Source organism: Tenrec ecaudatus, chromosome 12, assembly GCF_050624435.1.
Source record: "Tenrec ecaudatus isolate mTenEca1 chromosome 12, mTenEca1.hap1, whole genome shotgun sequence".
Classification (NCBI taxonomy): Eukaryota; Metazoa; Chordata; class Mammalia; order Afrosoricida; family Tenrecidae; genus Tenrec; species Tenrec ecaudatus.
This window is the reverse complement of record NC_134541.1, coordinates 58653239-58672706: the sequence shown is the minus strand read 5'-3', so window position 1 is coordinate 58672706 and position 19468 is coordinate 58653239. Positions and strand designations below refer to the sequence as shown.

The following is a 19468-nucleotide window of genomic DNA, read 5'->3' as shown; positions in this document are numbered from 1 at the left end:
CTGGCAGCTAATTACGCACGTTCACTACATGTAAACTGAAAAGGGCAGTATTCCCTGTGTCTACCAGAGAAATTCATGAGTATGAGGTGTTAAGATCATGGGCCCAATTTGTCAAAATTGAACTGTGTGTTTAGACAAACTATGCCAACTCTTGGGTGTGAATCCCTTTTTAGCATTAGTGAGTTTTACAGCACATCTGAGTGTTGGGGGAGAGTCTGTGGCACTGCCTTTGTGCCTGCCACCCAGGTTTCCCAAAGGTCTTAGGCCCAGAACATTTCTAATAAGGAAGCTGGGAATTGAATCTTTCACTTTAGTTGGTTACATATTGCACTTAGAACAGCAAGGTCAGCAGTAAAAACACACCCTGCAATCTTTAAAAGGATGAGGAGGCTTTCTGCTCCCATAAAATGTACTGCCCGAGGGAGAACTTAGACAATGCCCTGTAGAATCGCTGTGAGTTGGAATCAATTCGGTGACAGTAAGTTTGGCTAATGTTTTTCTCCCTACTGGGGAAGGCTTCCCTCTGCTATGGAAACATGGTAACTTTCTGTCTCTTGCTCATATACAGGCATCATATGACATCTGGCCAACCCAGTTCCACACATCCCAGGAGGGAAGGGATGGGGTCTGTAAACAACAGCACGGGAGTGATGAGCATAGACCGTCAGCCCGCAAAAGGGATACGGGGAAGCTGCTCCTCCTATATCACTTCTCTATGCGAGTAAAACATTTATCTATGCAGTGTGTGTGTGTGTGTGTGTGTGTGTGTGTGTGTGTGTGTGTGTGAGAGAGAGAGAGAGAGAGAGAGAAAGAGGGAGAGAGAGAGAGATCTATATGTCTTTCTTGCTAGTAGCCATGCGCCTAGTATGACACCTAGGTTTTTGGAGAAAGACTTGACTGATCAGGAATTGAGAAATATCTTCCAGATCATAGGTCACTAAGATCTCTAAACCTACAGGAATAGGGGACTCGTGATTGTGTGCTGAGAAGATAGAAAACGCATCAGCAGTAAGATGATCAGGTATCCAGTATCATATATAACTTTCCGGGAAAGATGGACTAGACTTCATGGTTATGGAAAAGAGAGGAAAGTATTTTGGAAACCACACCAAAAGAATTCTCCAGCCTCCATAACACAGATAAAGCACAAACTGCCTAACCCACACAGCCCTCATTCTCTGCACCACAATTCCTTTTACATCTAGCCATTGCTTCCTTTATCTGAAAATGGCATCAGGAAGATTCACAGTGCCTTCTCCTTTCTTTTTCTTTGTTGTAATATACGATAAATAATATGATATATATATGTACATAGATACACATATATACATACATATATATGCAACTGATATTTTTGGCCACCTTTGAAACCCAGACCATTTGCCAGATTCTATAGAGAGCCATGAATGTGTAAGCCTGTGTGTCTGCTCTACGAAGCTGGACCACATGGTGATGGCGGCAGCATCAGGATGGAAGGAAGGCTCAGGAGCACCCGCCACGTACAGATGACACAGCCTGGCTGGCTGAAACGAAGGAGATCTTGAGGAACTTGCTGATGAAGATCAAAGACTGTAGATTTCAGTGTCGATTGCAACTCAATGCTATGAAAACACAGTTCCTCACAACTGGATCAATAAATATCATATTAAATGGAAAAAAGATTGACATTTTCCAGGGTTTCATTTCCCCTGGATCCACAATCAATGCTCCTGGAAAGATCAGCAAAGACCATATTGCAGGGAGCAAGCCTGCTGCACAATACCCGTTAAAGTGTTAAGAGACTCAAACATAAGAACATTTGTGAAGATGTCGCAGAACTAGTCCGGGCTTTGCTATCTTGGGCTTAGGGTTCCCAAAGAACCGAAGTAGAAGGAATGGCAAGGGTTAACTTCTGGTCTGGGTGGAACACACTGTCGTGAGGAAACATCAGTGCATTTCTTAGTGAACTAGGACAAACTGTTTTACTTGTAAGAAGTTCAACCAGATCAGAATCTCAAGGAGGGTAGACTGCAATTTGGTCCCTGGTGACTGCATATCCCATGTCTGGTTCCTAGCTCAGGGTCCTCGGTGGCCTAGTGGGTGGTGTGTTGGGCTGCTTACCTCGCGATCAGCAGTGGGAAGCCATCAGTTGCTGCTGAGGAGAAAGACGAGGCTTTCCCCTTCTATAAAGATTTACAGTCGCATGCTTACAGGGGGCAGTTTTAGGCTGCTATATGGAGGAACTGACTCAATGGCAGTAAAAGTTATCTTTAGCTTCTGTGGTCCTTGCTTTATCATGGCCAGTGCATAACACAATGAAACACTGCCCAGCACCTCCTGTGGAAGCCCCAGGATTTGCTGCAGCTCATACTGTTTTGAGCCATGGGGTTTCAGGCGCTAATTAGAGAACAGAAGTCAGCGGGTCCATCTTCCGGTTCCCTTACAGCCTGGCTGCTTCTTCTCAAGGAGCCGTGATGGCTCAGTGGGCACATGTCGGTCGGCAGGTGGAAACCACCAGCAGATCTGTGGGAGAAAGCCTGAGCTTTCTACTCTTGTCTACAGTCAGAGACTCGGGAACCACAGTGGGGTTTCGCTGCGTTGACTAGATGGCAGCGAGTTTGGTTTGGAGCTTGACTCCCTGTAAACTTTCTCAGCACCATCGCAGCCCCCAAGCCTCCACTGGGATAGACTGGTGGTGACTGTGCTTTTCTTAGTTAATGCACAGGTAACTGGCTGGAAATAAAACCTAAAACTCCCAGATGGACAGCAAATATTTTACCACTAAACCAGCACCGTCCCCTCTAGCTCACAGGTTGCGCAATTAGTCCTGTTGGTCACCCCGGTGAGCATTGTGCACTGGAAGGGACTTTTGTGGTGATAGCCTGCAGATGTTTGTTGCTGCATTGTTCAGAACCAGAGCATGGGTATCTGTCTCTCACTGATTCTGGTGGGTTTTCATGTCCAATCCCTCCACCATCCTCCCAGAAACCCACAAATCTTCTCCAGCCCATGATGCTGTCCTAAAACATTAATCAAAGACTTTAGGAAACCATACTCTTTCGTACCTAAAAAAAAGGAATTCTCAGAGCTGGGTTGGTCACACGTAGTACAATTTTTTGTTGATCAGTTTCCTTCCGATTCTATTACAATATATATCTGGGGCTATGTCCTGTTCACTTCAATTACAAACCACTTTATACAGTGTATGGTGAATGTAATCGGAGCTACTTTGTTTGTAAATAGAAGAAGTCGAATGTAAACTTCGTTTGACTTGGTAGCAGAATGGCTTCAGCAGTGGGGTGCTTGCTAAACACAACCCACCCAGCTGTTTTGCAGAAGACTGCTAACGCTGTCTGCCTCTGTAAAGATCTGTAGTCTCAGATACTAGATGGCCTAGTCCCGCTCCATTCTACAGGGCCTCCCTTAGGGGAAATAGACTCAATGGCAGAGGACTCAGAGAAGAAAGCTGATTTATAGGGAGTTTACCTAGGGGTCAGGAGAAAGGGGGGGGGGCTCTCTATTCCCATAAAGATATGAGTCTTAGAAACTCACAGGGGCAGTTCTACCCTGCCCTACAGGGGTTTCTATGAGTCAGCATCAATCGCATGGTAGTGAGTTTGGTTTGGGGATTTTTTTTTAACCTAGGGAAGCAAAGTTTTCAGAAAGATATGCATATGAATGTAAAAAGACTATCTCAAGGTGGGTAGATTGACACAGATAGTCTTTTAAATCTATTATTGAGGAAGGTGTGCGTAGGATGGGGGGGAATCAAAATTATTTTAATTTCTTCAACCTCTGGCCAGAAAAAAAGTGTTCAGTGTGTAAATTAAAGTGCAGCATCTCTAGGTGTGAATGAAAGTTATTAGTGTGAGCTTGGCTGCTTAAAATTTTCCATTGAAGTCCATGATTTCTGTTCATCAGCAAGAGTCACTGTGGACCAACTGCTGAGGCCAATTAGATCTACAGTCCGTGTAGAGCTTGTCTCCATTTTATCCGTGCCCAACTAATTTGAATAGTATAATTTGATAGAGCAATTGCATAGAGAAGGCTCAAAATAGACAGCATACAGCATGGATGCCTTTCCCATTCCAATTTTAATTTTGAATAGTGGGACTTTTGGCTTGATAGAATACATGTTAATAACCATTATTATAATATCAAAAGTATTGTCATAGGTGTTTTCACCTTCTATTTCCCTTACTCCATAAAGGAAGCATATTATTGCTTGTCCCTTTCTGCTTTAGAGGTGGGAAGATTGGGACAGAGACTTGTGAATGATCAGTTTTACATCAAAACTTTGTACGACAGTCATTAAATGCTCTTAGTGTAATGCAGATCACATGAACATCTTGTTTCCAAGGTCTTTTGCTCGAAACTTTCCCTGTATGTTGTATTGATTAGGAAATATGGATCAGCTTTTTTAAAGGTCCAGTATGATCTGGCCTCTCCCTGTTCTATTTCCCCTCAGTTGCTGTCCTGTTTTCTAAGCATTCAAGACACCATCTTTCTGTTCTTGAAGAAGCACACTCCCTTTCACATTTGAACACGCTGTTCCTCCACCCTGGGTGATGTCCACTCAGCCCAGCCCCAACACAGACACCTATGGTGACCCTGTTTCCCAATGAACTCCTAGTTGCCTTCAGATATCAGCTCAAGTAGCATCACGTGAAGGAAGACATCCCATATTAGATCATCCTTGCCTTTGGCCCAACTTTATAGCAGTCATAACACTTTGAAGACACATAGTGTGGATATTTGCTTAATTCCTGTCTTCCTAAGCTGCATCCGAGCAGGGACCGTCTCTCCTTTATACACCTCTGTTTCCATAAGCACCAGGGAATGTGATTCATATGACAATGAATGAGTGACTAGGAGGTACCGATAAAGAGCGCTTTAGAAGAAATGAGTTAGTCCAGCTTTTCATTTATTAAGAACCACACCTCATGATGAGCATTTACACTGAGTTAATTCACTGGGGCCCTTGAAAGAGACCCATGGGGAATTATCATCCTTTCCTGTCTTTCTTTTTGCTTTTTATGTGAATGCTTTGTCCTCTCGAGAGAGGACTAATGGGACTTTATGAAGGCATTATAAGCCAATACTCAAACTCAAACCCACTGCCAGCACATGTGACCCACAGAAAGCCTAGAGGAGGGAGCAGACCTGCCTTTCGGGATTCCCGAGACTTTAATCTTTATAGGAGGCCGCCATGTCACCCTTCACCCTTGGAAAAGTGCACGGGTTCTCATGATGAACTTTTGGTTCGTAGCTCAATACTGAGTGGTTGACACCCTCAGGGCTCCTGATAAAGAAATACTTCCTCGATTGTCAGCGTCAGCATCCCCTTTGAAATCGAGGTCAGGGCTAGTAGCCAACAATTGGGACTGGCTGGCTGCCTCCCTTTGACAGGGAGTTCATTATGCCTTCCCTTGATTACCCCAGAGAACTTTTGCCTTTTAGGGATGAGGTTCTTGTGAAATTATGACTCCATCGACTCAAGCAAAAGGAGCATAAACGGGATAAGTTTTAATATTGTTAAGTTGCAAAAATACAGGCATATGTGCATGCCAAAGCTAAAATGTACTCAAGCAAAGGGGAAACCATATGGGTGCCCATATGGTGAACAGCGCATTGCTAGACCTTCATACACTTCTCATTTACAACAAGAACCAAAGTGAGCGAACATAAATTTGCTTTGCAGAAATGTGAGAGGAACAGCTTGTTTGCCCATAACTGTTCCACTGAGCCCGATATGTATAACCTTGATTTCTCATCTCAGACACCTCTTTCTCACACTCTCGGGATTAATTAGACCCTAAACATGACTTCAGATGAGAAACAAGCATCCTAGCTGCCATGAAGAGATTCAAAGAAATTGTCGCAATCCTGCATGACTCAGCAGGTCAGCTGAGAGGCACTTCCTATTGTGGCTGGAACTTGCACCTGGGCGGGCTTAAAAGGAACTGAGGTTGGGAAAGCTATGGGTGTATTTTAATTGAAGCAGAGGAGCAACCGGGTCTGTCTGCAAACCATGGAGCATATATAGTTCACCTTTAGAGACTGAGCTTTTGTTCGGGCGACAGTTGAAAACGTTGCCTACACACAGGGAGATCTGGGTGGAGGTGGGGTGGGAAATGTAGGAATCTGAGCAATGCTCTAAGGTACTGAGCACTTTCAGATGCCTGAGGTAAAAAGCAGAATTTGCTAAAAAGCATCATCTCTGTGGTACTTCTGAGGACCTCAAACCATTAAACAGGAGTGACCATTTATAGTTTAAAGAGCTCCAGGTTCGAAACCAGAAACGTGGTCCCTTTCATAGGGGTCGCTGTGATGAAATAGTTCAGCCCTCCACTGCTAACCATGAGGTCCTCTGTTCAAATCCACCAGTGTATCTACAGGCGGAGAAACATGGCAGTCTTCTCTGGTAAAGACTACCATTGAGAAAGTCATGTGCGGAAGTTTTATGCGATCCCTGGAGTCCACCCCACAGCACACAGCAACACCAGGCCCATTTCCAATATGCCTCAATGTGGTTAGCAGTGAGTCACTCAGTCAGTCAGTTTCTCCCCTATCACATTGGCTAAATAATTCCTTCTTTGACCTACTTGGTTGGGCTGCTTGGAAATTCACTTGAGATAAGATATAGAAATAATTTATAAAAAAATAAATTTCTAAACCTTTACTAGAAATTTGTTTTTATAAGATATTTTCATTTTAATAAAATGTTTAGGAAATGATGATGCAATATATGTACAAATATGCTTGCTGCAATCAATATGTAGACTGTGAAAGCAACTGTAAGAGCCCCAATAAGATGATCTTTTAATTAAAAAAAGGAGCTGTGAAAGCCCCAATAAAATGATTTTTAAAATAAATAAATTTCTACATACGCATACTATTAGTAGAACATTACAGGTTAATTTTATCATCTATTCCTAATTTTTCTATTTTTATTTTGAGAGAGCTACTGATACACAAGAGTTAAAAAAAATGAGATGTTGGATATAGCATACACATTAGCAACTCCCCAGTGAATGAAATCTTACTTAATTAAAGTACACTATTAAAACCAGGAAAGTTATATTGGTACAATATAATGAACTAGACTATGGGGCTTTTGAATGCTCTCATATTTTTTATTTCCTTGTGTATGTTTCTCTGGCTTTTTAAACAGATTCATGTAACTACAATGGCAATTAGAATGATGAATCTGACTGCTTCTGTGCTACAACTTTACAATCACACCTTCCCTCCCCATCGCTGATCTCTGCACACCACTTATCTGTTATCTATCTTTATAATTCTGCCATTCCATTTCGAGAATATTAAAAAATGAGGTCATGCAGTATACAACTTTCTCATAGTCACTGTGTTGTTTTCACTCGGCATAATGCCCCGGAGATCCATCAAGTTGCTGTGTGTATCAAGAACTTATTCTTTTCAATGGCTGGGAAATGTTCAATTATACAGATGTACCATAATTTATTAAACTATTCGCCCTCTAAACGGCAATTTGATTATACCCAATTTTTTGGTTCTTACAAATAAAGCCGCCATATCATTCGCATTCTTAGGTGAACCAACAACATGCTGCATTATAAATGATTTACAACTGTCATAGAATAAGAACCGGATGCAGCGAGCACAACAACAGATCTTGGTACATGTCTCTCAGATTTGTTGGAACATCAGTGAATTAAGATTTACAGAGCATGTAGGGTAGGAGTTGGCACTTGGTTGTTTCTGCTGTTCGTCACTTTGAGTGTGATTTTACTCATGGGTGCCCCAGGTGTGTAGAGTCAAACAGCTCCTTAGAGTTTTCTTTGCTGCCACCTTGTAGAAGCAACCACTAAGCCTGTCTTCTGATTTGTCTCTTGGTGGGAGACAGCCTTTCAGTTAATAGCTCAGCACTTCATGGTTCACCTCAAACCAGGGACTCTTGACACACGGCAGTACGCATGATATTATTATAATGTGCTCTCAGTCTCTAACGATAAGGTACAAGAATCCAGAGGTCCAATTAAAATCAAAACATGACACTAGTGTAATTTTGAAAAGAATATCTGAGCCCCTAAAATGCATTTAGCCCTATTGGATACTTTCCATTCATTTTCCTCTTTGGAATCTTAAAATAATTGATGAAGTTGCATTAAATAACCTTGTTTTGTAATCAAATAAATTAGGAATCAGGAAGATAAATTACTTTGTCTAAGACCACTCAGCTTGTTGACGTTAGCAGTTCAGTCCGGATTTCAAGTGTAGAGCTGTGAGGCTATGAAGCCCGTGGTGTGCCTTTGCGCTTACACCCCTAACCAAAGGGTACTAAGAGCTACACACAAATACAGATCAGTGCTTCCTTTTTATTGGGAGTTAATATATATATCATTCCATAGTTCGATCATATCAAGTAGTATTGTACAATCGCCACTACTGTCAGTTTCCTGAACTCCTTAACATCATCTCCCTTTTACCACTCCCTTCCCCACACTACTGCCACTGAACAAACCCCCAAGAAATCCTTATTCTCCTTGCTGTCCTTATAGATTCATCAATACTGGGTTTTGTATACAGAAAAACAAAGAACACAAATCCAAGAAGGTGACTCCAATAACATAACACATCTGAGCTAAATCCTAAAATGAACAAACAAAAAGCAAAACAAGGAAAATGTTGAAAACCATATCAGGTGCCGCATGCATCAGAGGGAGGATCAAAGACAAGGTTTTGATCATTCAAGTCAGCTTTATTCCCTGGGGCTTCCACACTCATCTCTCCAAAGGACTCTGTTTAGCCACCACTTTCCTCCCTTCCCTCTAGTACGGATAGAGGGAGATGACCAGAGGCTTAGTTCTTCTGTAGTCCCACAAGTGTATCTGGGGCTTCCACCGTCATCCAGAGCCTTCTACAAACTGGATTCTCCCAAATTAGGCTCTGATACTATTCCCTCCTTCAAGTTCGGGTTATATGATTTAGAATCCTTCAATGACTGATGTTGATGTGCATCTTCCATGTGGACATAGTTGACATCTCACTTAGATGGATGCTTGTTTGAAGACAAGCCTATAAGACCCCAGATGCTTTCTTATCTGATAGCTAGGCACCATCTAATTTCTTTACCACCTTTTACTATAGCAGATTAGTGCTTCTTTTACTTTAAGTGTCAATAACTTAGATAATTCTTTTAGCATTAATTCTCATGAACTTACAAAATAAGAAAGAAGGAACACTAACTATAAGCAGGACATTTCTTCATCTCAGTATCCAGAAGAGTGAATGAAAATATTGTCTAGACATTCAAGGGCTTTGGATTATGATTTTTCTAGCCTTTTTATGTCCACAAACTTGGAATTGTATGAGATTCCCTCATGATGCACCTCCACATAGTGACAACAGAGTCAGCGATTATTTTCCTCTAAATAGCTATCAGCAGTGCCTTTCATAGGATGCATAAACACTTGGGATGTTTCTTCAGAAAGAATCCCCTTCCATTACAACTTGGTCACATAGATTGGTGCTCTTGACAAATTAAAACACAAATTCAGATAGAAGCTTGGCTCTAAAAGGCAGGCACACTGATTTGGGTAGTAATTGATAATTAATAATTGGATAGGAAGGAAGAAAGCTAAACAGGAACTAGTAAAAACAGATGCAAGAATTTAACTCTTTATGGCTATGTTCTAACCTATCCACATCCATAAATATTGAGTTACAAATAATTAATTTACATACGCTGGCATTACCTGATAGAAAAGAACCTAACTGGCATTCACTGTGCTCAAGGAAACGTAGGAGAATGGAAGACATTAAGAAAATTATTCCATTAGAATTATGCAAGTAGATATTCTAGGAATGAACTTTAGGAACCTGGAAGTTTTGCTTCTATGAAATCAGCCATTTACTTGCTCCCTGAAGTGTGCTGTATGTGAGTAGCTTATAAGAGCAACTCTCCCAGGTACCCAGCTGCCAGCTTCAATCTCAGTAGAATGCAAACAGAGAAGATTGTATTATTATTGCCAAACGTCTGGCCTTCAACAATATGGCACGGACATGGGGTCAGAGGTCAAGCTTAATTGTCTCAGAACCCTAGACGGAGTCGCTGTGAGCTGGAGTCAAGTCGATGGTCCTGGGTTCGGGCTTGGGTTAGCACAAGGCGTCAGAGTTGCTTCCTATGGGTTTGATGACCCCTCCTTACAACACAGCTCTCTACACCATGACTCTCTTGTACCTCCTTTAACACGCTCTTCCCTTTACTGATATGCCTGGAACAGCCTCCTAATGATGACGAGCCTGGCTCCCCTTCTCGTTTCCCGCAGTATGGGAAATGAAATGACTATTAAAACCCATCTGTTTCATAATGCATTTCCAACACACTTTGCCTATTTTGGAATCTGCCCACACTTTTCAGTGAAAATGGAGGCAATGACCTGTGATTTCTGATTGTCTTAGTTTTTAAACTGTAGGTCATTAAGTATAGAAGTCAAGGTGTGTTAATGCTATGAAAAAGCACATCCAGAAAATTCACATGAATGTGCACTTTTAGAAAGCCATTATTTGCTAATCTCAAATTAAATCCAGCTTTTTTAATGTCTAAAGTTCAAGAAATATATGACCACACGCTCATCAATTTGCCTGTCAATGGAAAAATTCAGGGGCTGTGTTTACATAGTACTTTCCTCTGAGAAGGAGGCCTTGTGTCATAGTGGGTTATGCCTTGCACTACTAACTGCATGGTCAGCAGTTTGAAACCATCAGCCAATCTGCAGGAGAAACATGAGGCTTTGTACTCCTGTAAAAATTGTATAGCATCGGAAACCCAGTTCTGCTCAGTCCTCTGAGGTTTCCATAAGTCAGAAAAGACTTGATGGGCAGTGAGTGAGTTTCTTCAGGAACCAGGAGCCCTTGAGGCTTAGTGGGTTATTCACAGAACTGCTAGCCACAAGGTCAGTGGTTTGAAACCGCCAGCCACTCCATGAGAGGAAGATGAGGCTTTCTACCCCTCAGCAACCCATAGTGGAAGTTCCTCTCTGGCCAATAGATCAGCTATCAGTCTGAATCCACGTGATGGCAGTTTCTTTGAGATAATCACGATATTTGGTAATCATGATCTCAGAGTGAGCAAAGGTCTTCTGAGGATGCCCAGCTTCCTGGAATCTAAGTCTATTCCATCAATATAGTGAAGAGTCAAGGTGGTTTCTGGGTACAAATCCCATCTGGAGATCAGAAAGCGTTAGATTTTTAGATTCATGTCTGGAATACCATGCTTTGTACTCATGTTAATAAACAGAAAATGCTGAAACATAAAGCTCCCTCAGAGGCACTCCCAGGACCGTGTCCTAAGAGTGTCACTAGTTGGACAACTTCCTGAGCCATCTCTGCATATTGCCTCCGCTGCTTCCTTGTCAGCTCACATGAATGGTCTAGGTAAACACATCTACTCCGGAGACCAGCATAGAAGGATCATCTACACTTTCTTGATTAGCATTTCATAATTGTTCTCTTTTTAGATGGGAAATGCATGGAATACTATTTTCCATTGACAAGGAAATCATGCTTGGTTAGTAAAGTAGGGGGCAACATGAAAGGGGAAGGCTTAACCCAGAAAGAGGATGGATCGCTCACTATGAGTCGGAATCGAGTTGATGGCATTTAACAACTGTTTTCCCAAATGTGATATCCTTTATCCCGAGACTGGTCTCTCCTGGTAACGAGTCCAAAGTGTGACCCAACATTCTAGCCATCCTTGCTTCTGTGCTGCATTATGGCTGAACATTTACCAAGGCAGTGATTTAATGAAGATCGGGTCAATTCTAGTTGAGGTCTGTAATCAAAACCTAATTCATTTGGCTAAGAAAACGTTGAAATAGTGCTAATTCATAGTCTTTGAACTGTAAACCATTGTTTATCTGTCTAAGGGGAAATAACTATTGCTCAGACACGTTTACAAGTGATTCAACAAACAGCTAACATGGTGACTTAAAAAAAACACCCCAATCATTTTCTTTGGCTAGAGAGCCTGTTTTTGTTTTTTCCTGCAAAAGTAACACTGTGAAAGTGAAAAGGAAGTACTACCAGTTTTTAGAACTCCAGAAATGAAATTCTTAATTTAAAATGAAGTTTCAATTGATGTCTGAAGTCACCCTATTCAGTTATGATAACACCTTGGTTTCTTTAAGACTCACTACCACAAAACACATATGTGCACCATGTGTGTGACTTGCATGCCATACTATTTAGTAATCTACTTATTTCAAAAAAAATAATTGTGATTATCATTCTATACCAAGGATATTGATCTGCCTTCACATTTTCTGAGCTAGATAATAGTATTAAGTATCAAGAATGCATTATAATGTCAATTATAACTATCTACTTCTCAATAAGAAATAAACTTGTGTATTCAGGGTACTCCTTCAATTGTCTCTGCTCCATCTCTATTTGCTTATAAGCATTCTTTTCACTTTTCATTATTTATGAACATATCAGAAGTTATTTAAAATAATGGAAATTTGTATAAATTTTGTGTTGATTACGACTTTCTCCTTCATTTAATGTACTTTGTGTCCTCACCCCCCCCCCCCCCAAAGAAGATCAGCAGTATGTGTCCATGGGGTAAACATTTTGAGTATTTGAAAGTAAGAATGTTTTACTATTTGGTCTTAGAACTTCCCGGAGCTCAATTGGATCTGTAATTATAAGTTCAATGTTAGTGTGAAGGAGCTCAAAAGCAGTAGATGCTTCACCTAAGGAGAGGCTACTGCCAAGGAGGAGGGCAGACTTCCTCTTCTCCTTTTGTGTTCACTCTTACTCTGAGCTGGCTTGCAAGGGCCACCTGGCCAGCACACGGTGGGAGGGGCAGGTACCTTCTCTCCTCCTCCCCATTCTCTCACCTCCACTCTCAGCCTGGCCCTCAAAGTATGTTTGCATTAAGGTGCTAATGGACTCAACCTTTATGAGTAGAAAACCAGTTTAAGGGGTCTTGCCATTGCCTTGTGTTGGTTGAAGCACGATTTTGGAAATTTCCACCAACTGGGATTTTTCTTCTTGTGAAATCCTAGATCCTCTGTATGTTAGTGCTGTGGAAGTTTTCTTTCACTGAAGTACTTCGATGTATCCATAGACAGTACGGCCTGATTCTCGATCATGGTAACTGATTTTTTAATTTTAACAGAAGTTCTGTTTTGCTCTATGACAGAAATTTGAAATTATTATTTCATTGTATACAGTATTGATGATGAGAAATCTGATGTCTTTCTCACTTTATATCATTATGTAATAATGTTCCTTTGATGTTTTGGGCCACTTCTCTGAAATATCAAGATTTTCTTCATGTGTTCTGAAATCACACTACCATGTACCCAGGGATGGAAACACACAGATGGTAGAAAGAGCGGCTTTCATTCAAAAACCTCACTGCCACTGAGTCGATTCCGGCTCACAGTGACTCGATAGATGAGGATAGGGCATAACTGCCCCTATTGGTTTCTGAGACTCTAGCTGTTTTTCGGGGTACAAAGCCCGAAGGAGCAGCTGGTGATTTCAAACGGCTGACCTTGTCATTGACAGCCAAGACTTAGCCACTATACAAACAGGCCCAGCACCCACACCGTGAAACAGAGCAGGGGAGCTGCTTCAAGACCATGAGACAGGAGAGTGGGCGTCCTAGCCCACCAACAAATAAAGCTAAGTGCTTTCAGGCGGGGGTCTGGCTTGCGGGATGGGCTGCCCTTTGGACATTTAACAGTGTTAAAGGGGCCTTGTAATACTCATGTAAGAAGGGCAGGGGCAAGTACCACATGGCTAAGAATCCGAGGACCGGATAGATGTGCCGCCACCACCCAAAGAACGCTATCCTGTACCATTGAACAACCCGCTAGCTTCCCCAATAAACTCCGCGAGTGCAAATCGTGCCTGTGAATTCCGTGTGGCCATTGCAACGCTGGATCAAACCCAGCTGAGAACTAGAAGGCCATGGGAAGGATGGTTGGTATCTGAAAAAGGAAAGGAAGTTGGAGGGTGGAGGTCTGGCTGAGCGCGGTCTCATAGGAAGCACCCTTGCACAGGTGTGGGATTGTCCCTCTCACTCCTCTCTGCAGCCCGCAGGGCATTTCCTCATGAGCCTGTTCTGCACTAACGCCTGCACTTAGGTCCATTCGTGAGTATTAGCTCTGTGCATGGACTCCTTCTCATCATCCCGCTTGATCGAAGTGAAATATGCATAGACTGAAATTTCCAGCTCCATTCTTCAAGTCTCTTATAACACTTTGTCCTTTGCTCTGGAAAAGCGCTGTGCCTAGGACCCACATTCAGCTCTTCTTCCTTTGCTACAGAGTACTTGCTGCTGCCAGGTGTCATTGCGTCAGCCTGTGGCTCACAGCAGCCCCACATGAGGAAGCAGGATTGCTCCAGAGTGCTTACAGGCTGAGGACCTCAGGGAAGCTGGTTCTAGCCATTCTCCCAGATCTGCTGGGCTTGAACCTCTAACCCTCAAAACTGCGGGTTACTCAACAGCTTAGCCAGAAATGTTCAGTATATCTTATTCCTCCCCTGCTCAGTTTAAACAATTTATTTTTATATTTCATTACCACTTGAGAAATCTCTAAGCACACCTATTCAAGGAACAAGTTCTTTTAAAAGCAATGCCATTGTTACTTATATTTTTAATTCTTAGGTGCTGAATGTTTCCGGTACATTGTTCTAAAACTGCTGTTTGATGTCCATCTTTTATTTGCTGCTCTTTCGAACCTTTGAAATACCTTTTTCCTCAAGCCTTCCAACCTCCATATGAGAAGAGGCTGCCTTCGAAAAATAAATATTGGTAGACACCTTGCTAAGGCAAATTTTAAATGTGCACATCCTCTAGGCTCAAAAGCTATCAAACTTGACAAACAATGCTCTGATTTTAAGTTTTTAAATGTCAAAGAAAAAAAAAGAAGACAACAGGATAAACAAAGGAGGAACGTGAAGACCAAGACTACAGGAAAAGCCAACAGCCTGTGAGATTCTAAAAAGGCAAGGAGTAATTTAAATTTAGGATTTTCCAGGCTTTTCTGAGACTGACTTTCAACTCCTACATTATTTTACAAAGGGTTGGGAATATGGAGGACTCGCCTTTATTTTAAGAGAGGAATCCTGCCAGTGAACCATTGTGGAGAATTGCTTCAACACACACAATCAAAATGTCTCTTGAAAGAGTTCTCAGCTGAGAGACCTGTATATTTAGGATCAAACCAGTACCTTCTGGGATTCGAAACATTTTAGAAAACCATCTGACTTTATCAGACACATAGAATTTGATCTGATCATTAGATGTTTTAATATATAATATAAATTCCAAATTTTCTCTGATTAAAGACAAAATCCCCATGGGAGCCCCTGCCATGAGTTCATACAACATTGCTATATTTTTGTTGCAATGGCATTTTGTTTTGTCCTGCATGTATATTTTAACATTCTTGTTAATGTGGTGTGTCATAATCACATTTTGGATTTCAATATCTGTGGTCTTTAGACAAAGAATTCCAGGCAGATTTTTCAGTATCATCATTGCTATGACGAGTAGAAAAACCCGAAGGGATGTTTGCTGTAACAAATGCAATGCCTCCTTTAGGAGTGGTGCAGTGGGTAAGGCTGCTAAACACAGTGTCAGTGATCCAAACCAGCTGCTTGTAGCGAAATCGAGGAGCAAATGCCCCCTGAAGCCTTGGCAACCTTCGGGAGCAGGTCAGTCTGCCAATAGACTTGTGAGTGAGCATGGACTGCATGTCAGGGGTTGGAAGCACACTGGTTAAAACGCTCACACTGCTGAGGTTCCAAATTAGAGGGGCATTTTTTAATCACATCTGTCTAGATTCTTTTCAAATTTTACTGTGGTTGTTTTTACGTACAACGAAACAGTCTCATCCTAAGTTGACCTTTAGATGAGTTTAGCTGTGTTAAATGCTAATGTAACTACTACTCCAAGCACATATAGAATATTTTCATCACTCCTCAAATTTCCTATGTCCCTGTGTAATTTCCCCAAGTCCTTGCCTTAGCTAGCTAAAAGTTTAAGTCACTAGATTATTTTTGTCTATTCAAAAGTTTCATATACATCACATCAAGAATAACATATAAATGACTCTGATGTTTGAATATACCATCATTTAACTACTCCCTTTTGAAGTTTGTCGACTTATGTCTGTTGTGAGGTTATTATACACAGATGAACTTAGAACATTAGTGTACAATGTACATTTATGAACATATATTTTCATTTATGTTTCATAAAACCTAGAAGTACAATTGCTGGGTCATATGGATAGCTGTATGTTTCACGTTATAAAAAAACTGCCTATTTGTATTCCACCGATGTGATTATACTACTCATAGTCCTTTATTAATGTATGAAAGTTTCGTTGTGCCTTTATCATCACCAACTCTTAATATTGTCATTCTTTTTAAATTCAGCATCATAATGATTGTGTAATAGTACCTCATTGTGACATAAATTTCTTTTTATTTAATAAAGATGGTGAAGATCTTTTTATGTGCTCAGTGTTTACTCATAAATCTTATTTTATGAATCATTTCTTTAAACTCTTCACTGTAGCGTGGATCTTAGAATAGTGCTAAAGAATTCTTTAAATTAGACACGAATTATTTATCAAATATACATCTGGCAAATGTTTTTTCTCTCAGCATTTTCACTTACTCCTTTCTGGTACTTTTAATTGGCAAACTCATTTGTCTCTTTTTCTTTCCTTTTTTTCCTCTTTCTTTGAAAGTTGTGAACTCTTGTACCCTGTGAACTCTTTGCCTACCTCAAGATTGCTGACTTACTTTTTTATTTTTCTCTTCTGAGTAAGGACATCTGGTAGCCCAGAAGATAAAATGCTGCATGCTTAACCTAAAAGTTGGCAGTTCAAACCCACCAACCTATCTGCAGTAGAAAGATATGGCAGTGCATTTTCAGAATGATTTATACCCTTGGGGACTGTGTCACTATAATAATTTTATATGGCGCACAGCACACTCTGTTCATTTTCATATTTGAATTTTCTAATGTCTAGAGTATACTTGCTTCCTGTATAATTTCTAGACTTAATGGCATATTATAAAAATAATATAAATAGATCAAAGAATTCCATCTTTTTAAGTTCTACCTTTCACTCCACTGTTTTAGTTCCAATGAAATAAGGTCCATTATCCTTTTGATTCCCCTCCTGTCCAGTCATCGAGAGACCGGCGCAAGTACCTCTGCGTGTTTAGTCCTTGCCAGCTTCCCTCTTCCGTGGCAGGCAAACTATTTGTTTACAGATCAAAGAGAGGTGGTCTGGCCAACTCCTAATGATCTTTAAATCCAAAATTCCCAGTCAGCATTCTGCCCCAAAGAAGACAACATCACTAACTGACACACAGCTCATCTCCACCTTGAGAAACCCATGCCTTTATCGGAACGTATATTTGCGAAACTTCTTATCTCCGTAATGGGGAGGAAACGAAAGTGTTCTCAAGTGAGAAAAAAGCCCAACAAAGTAATTAAAGAAATAGTCTCAACAAAAAATATATATTTTTCTGGACCGGCACACTCAGTCACTCAAATCTTACCCGTTTGTTCTTACATTACGGTGTTACACACAGAACCCTAGTTTTCTCTCTCCTTCTGACTCTTGAAATTCTGTTTTGTAAAAGAACAATGTCTTCAACATGTTAGTTCTCAAAACCCAACTCAGGTAAGTTAAATAGCTTACCCTTGACGGACAGATGTCTCCATGTCACGGTTGGCTCAGGTCTGCCAATTGCAAGACACAGTAGGGTTACACTGCTTCCCTCATTCACAGTGATGTCTGAGGAAATGTTCATGATCTGTGGAGGAACTGTTAAGAAAAAAACAGAATTATTCTTTGCATTTAAGAAGAGGTTTAAGCTAACACAAATCTGTATAGCCTACTTTATGGTGAAAAGTATTCTCAGTAAAACTTTTTACTTAATTTGCCAGAGATGTAGCTGAACCCATTTACATAGTTTCCTAGTCCATGGGTCAAGAAGTTAATCTAATAGTAGCACAGAAGGTGCTGTGCACGTAGAACAACTCCAGGAGCCAGAGACAGACATTCCTCCTTATTGACAGAAAGGCAAAGGAAAAGAGCAGACAAGCAGATAACCAGGAATGTCTCACATAGCTGCCCTTTCTTTCCAACAACTCACACCAGCAGCCAGTCTCATGGAGTTAGTACCATTTCTTGGGTCCTCCAGACCATTACCAATTCTTCTACATTACAAAGATTGTTCATTTCACAATGTACTCATTTCTTTACAAGACAATTACTACTCATTTCTTAAAACCGATTCTTACAAACTCAGTGCATTTTCTCTGACTCCTCTTGTTAGAATTATTTGCTTATGCCTCTGATCCTCAACAGCCATGTATTCACGACCTTGCTGTTATTATACCATAAGTAACTATAAATAACATTTCAATGGCATCATATAATATTGGTTAGGTACAGTACTCTTGATTCCAATAGAACAAAGTTGAAATCTTAACTCAGTTCCTTATCTGCTCTGTGACCAGGGGCAAGCTAAACTAGTTTCATTTCCTTGAGTTTTGTTTTTATCACTTGTGGATTGAGGACACTGTTTCACAGATGAGACAATAGTAATAGCTGACTTCATTGCTCCAAGATGTCTAAATGAACTAAGGCAAGAGAACACTGAGCAGAGTGCCTGACAAGGAGCAAGTACTCAATAAAGGTTATCCACTAATATGATATTGGTGCTGACAACAATTAGAGATGGTGTCTTCTCATAAACAATGGCCATATTCAATTATCTGTAACTCTACAAAACTTATACACTTAGGATTTATTTTCACCTACAGGTCCTGATTTCAATCCATCACAAAGTTCAGGATTAGAAAATTCCTAGAGCCCTTCCCAATGCTTACTATTCGCTGTCATTACTTGGTTTAGGTTCTTACCAAGAAACTGCATAGCCTTTTCTCTAGTCTCTTCCATTTTGGTTACCTTTAACATCTCCTTTACCTGTGGCCAGAGTGCTGTTTACAGATAGCAATCTTATCGAAGTACTACTCTGTTCACTTCTTCAGGCACCACGGTCTATGAGGTTGAACACAAACCTTTCTGCACAACCTCAATCTGGAATCTAATCCCCCCTTCGTTTCTTGGTGCTGCTATGAAGAGTGGCTTTAACAAACAGATTGATATTCTGACAGTTTAGAGAGCTAGAAGTCAAAATTCAGGAAGCTGGACCTAAGAGAAGACTTTCTTTCTCTGGGGAGGGATCGGGTCTTTCAGTCTTTATTCCTCAGTAGCTGATAGATCTGCAGGTGTCTGAGCTACCTATTGCTTCTATTACAGAAGCACAACAAATAAGGGGATTTAAAACAAATATTTATTCTTAAGTGATTTGAGGCTAGAAGTCTGAATGCAGGGCCTCGAGTTCTAGGGAAGAGTGCTCTTCTGTCCACTCTGGAGAAGGGTCCTCATCT

General features: G+C 40.9%; 1 protein-coding gene across 4 annotated transcripts in view; it reads right to left on the bottom strand.

The window, feature by feature from the left end:
• OPCML (opioid binding protein/cell adhesion molecule like) overlaps positions 1–19468 on the bottom strand; it is a 732004-nt gene that overhangs the window by 146965 nt on the left and 565571 nt on the right. For all 4 annotated transcript variants that reach the window (XM_075527874.1, XM_075527877.1, XM_075527875.1 and 1 more), the window contains exon 3: positions 17709–17834. In XM_075527874.1, coding sequence (XP_075383989.1) covers positions 17709–17834 — 126 coding nt within the window. The remainder of the gene's footprint in view (positions 1–17708; positions 17835–19468) is intronic.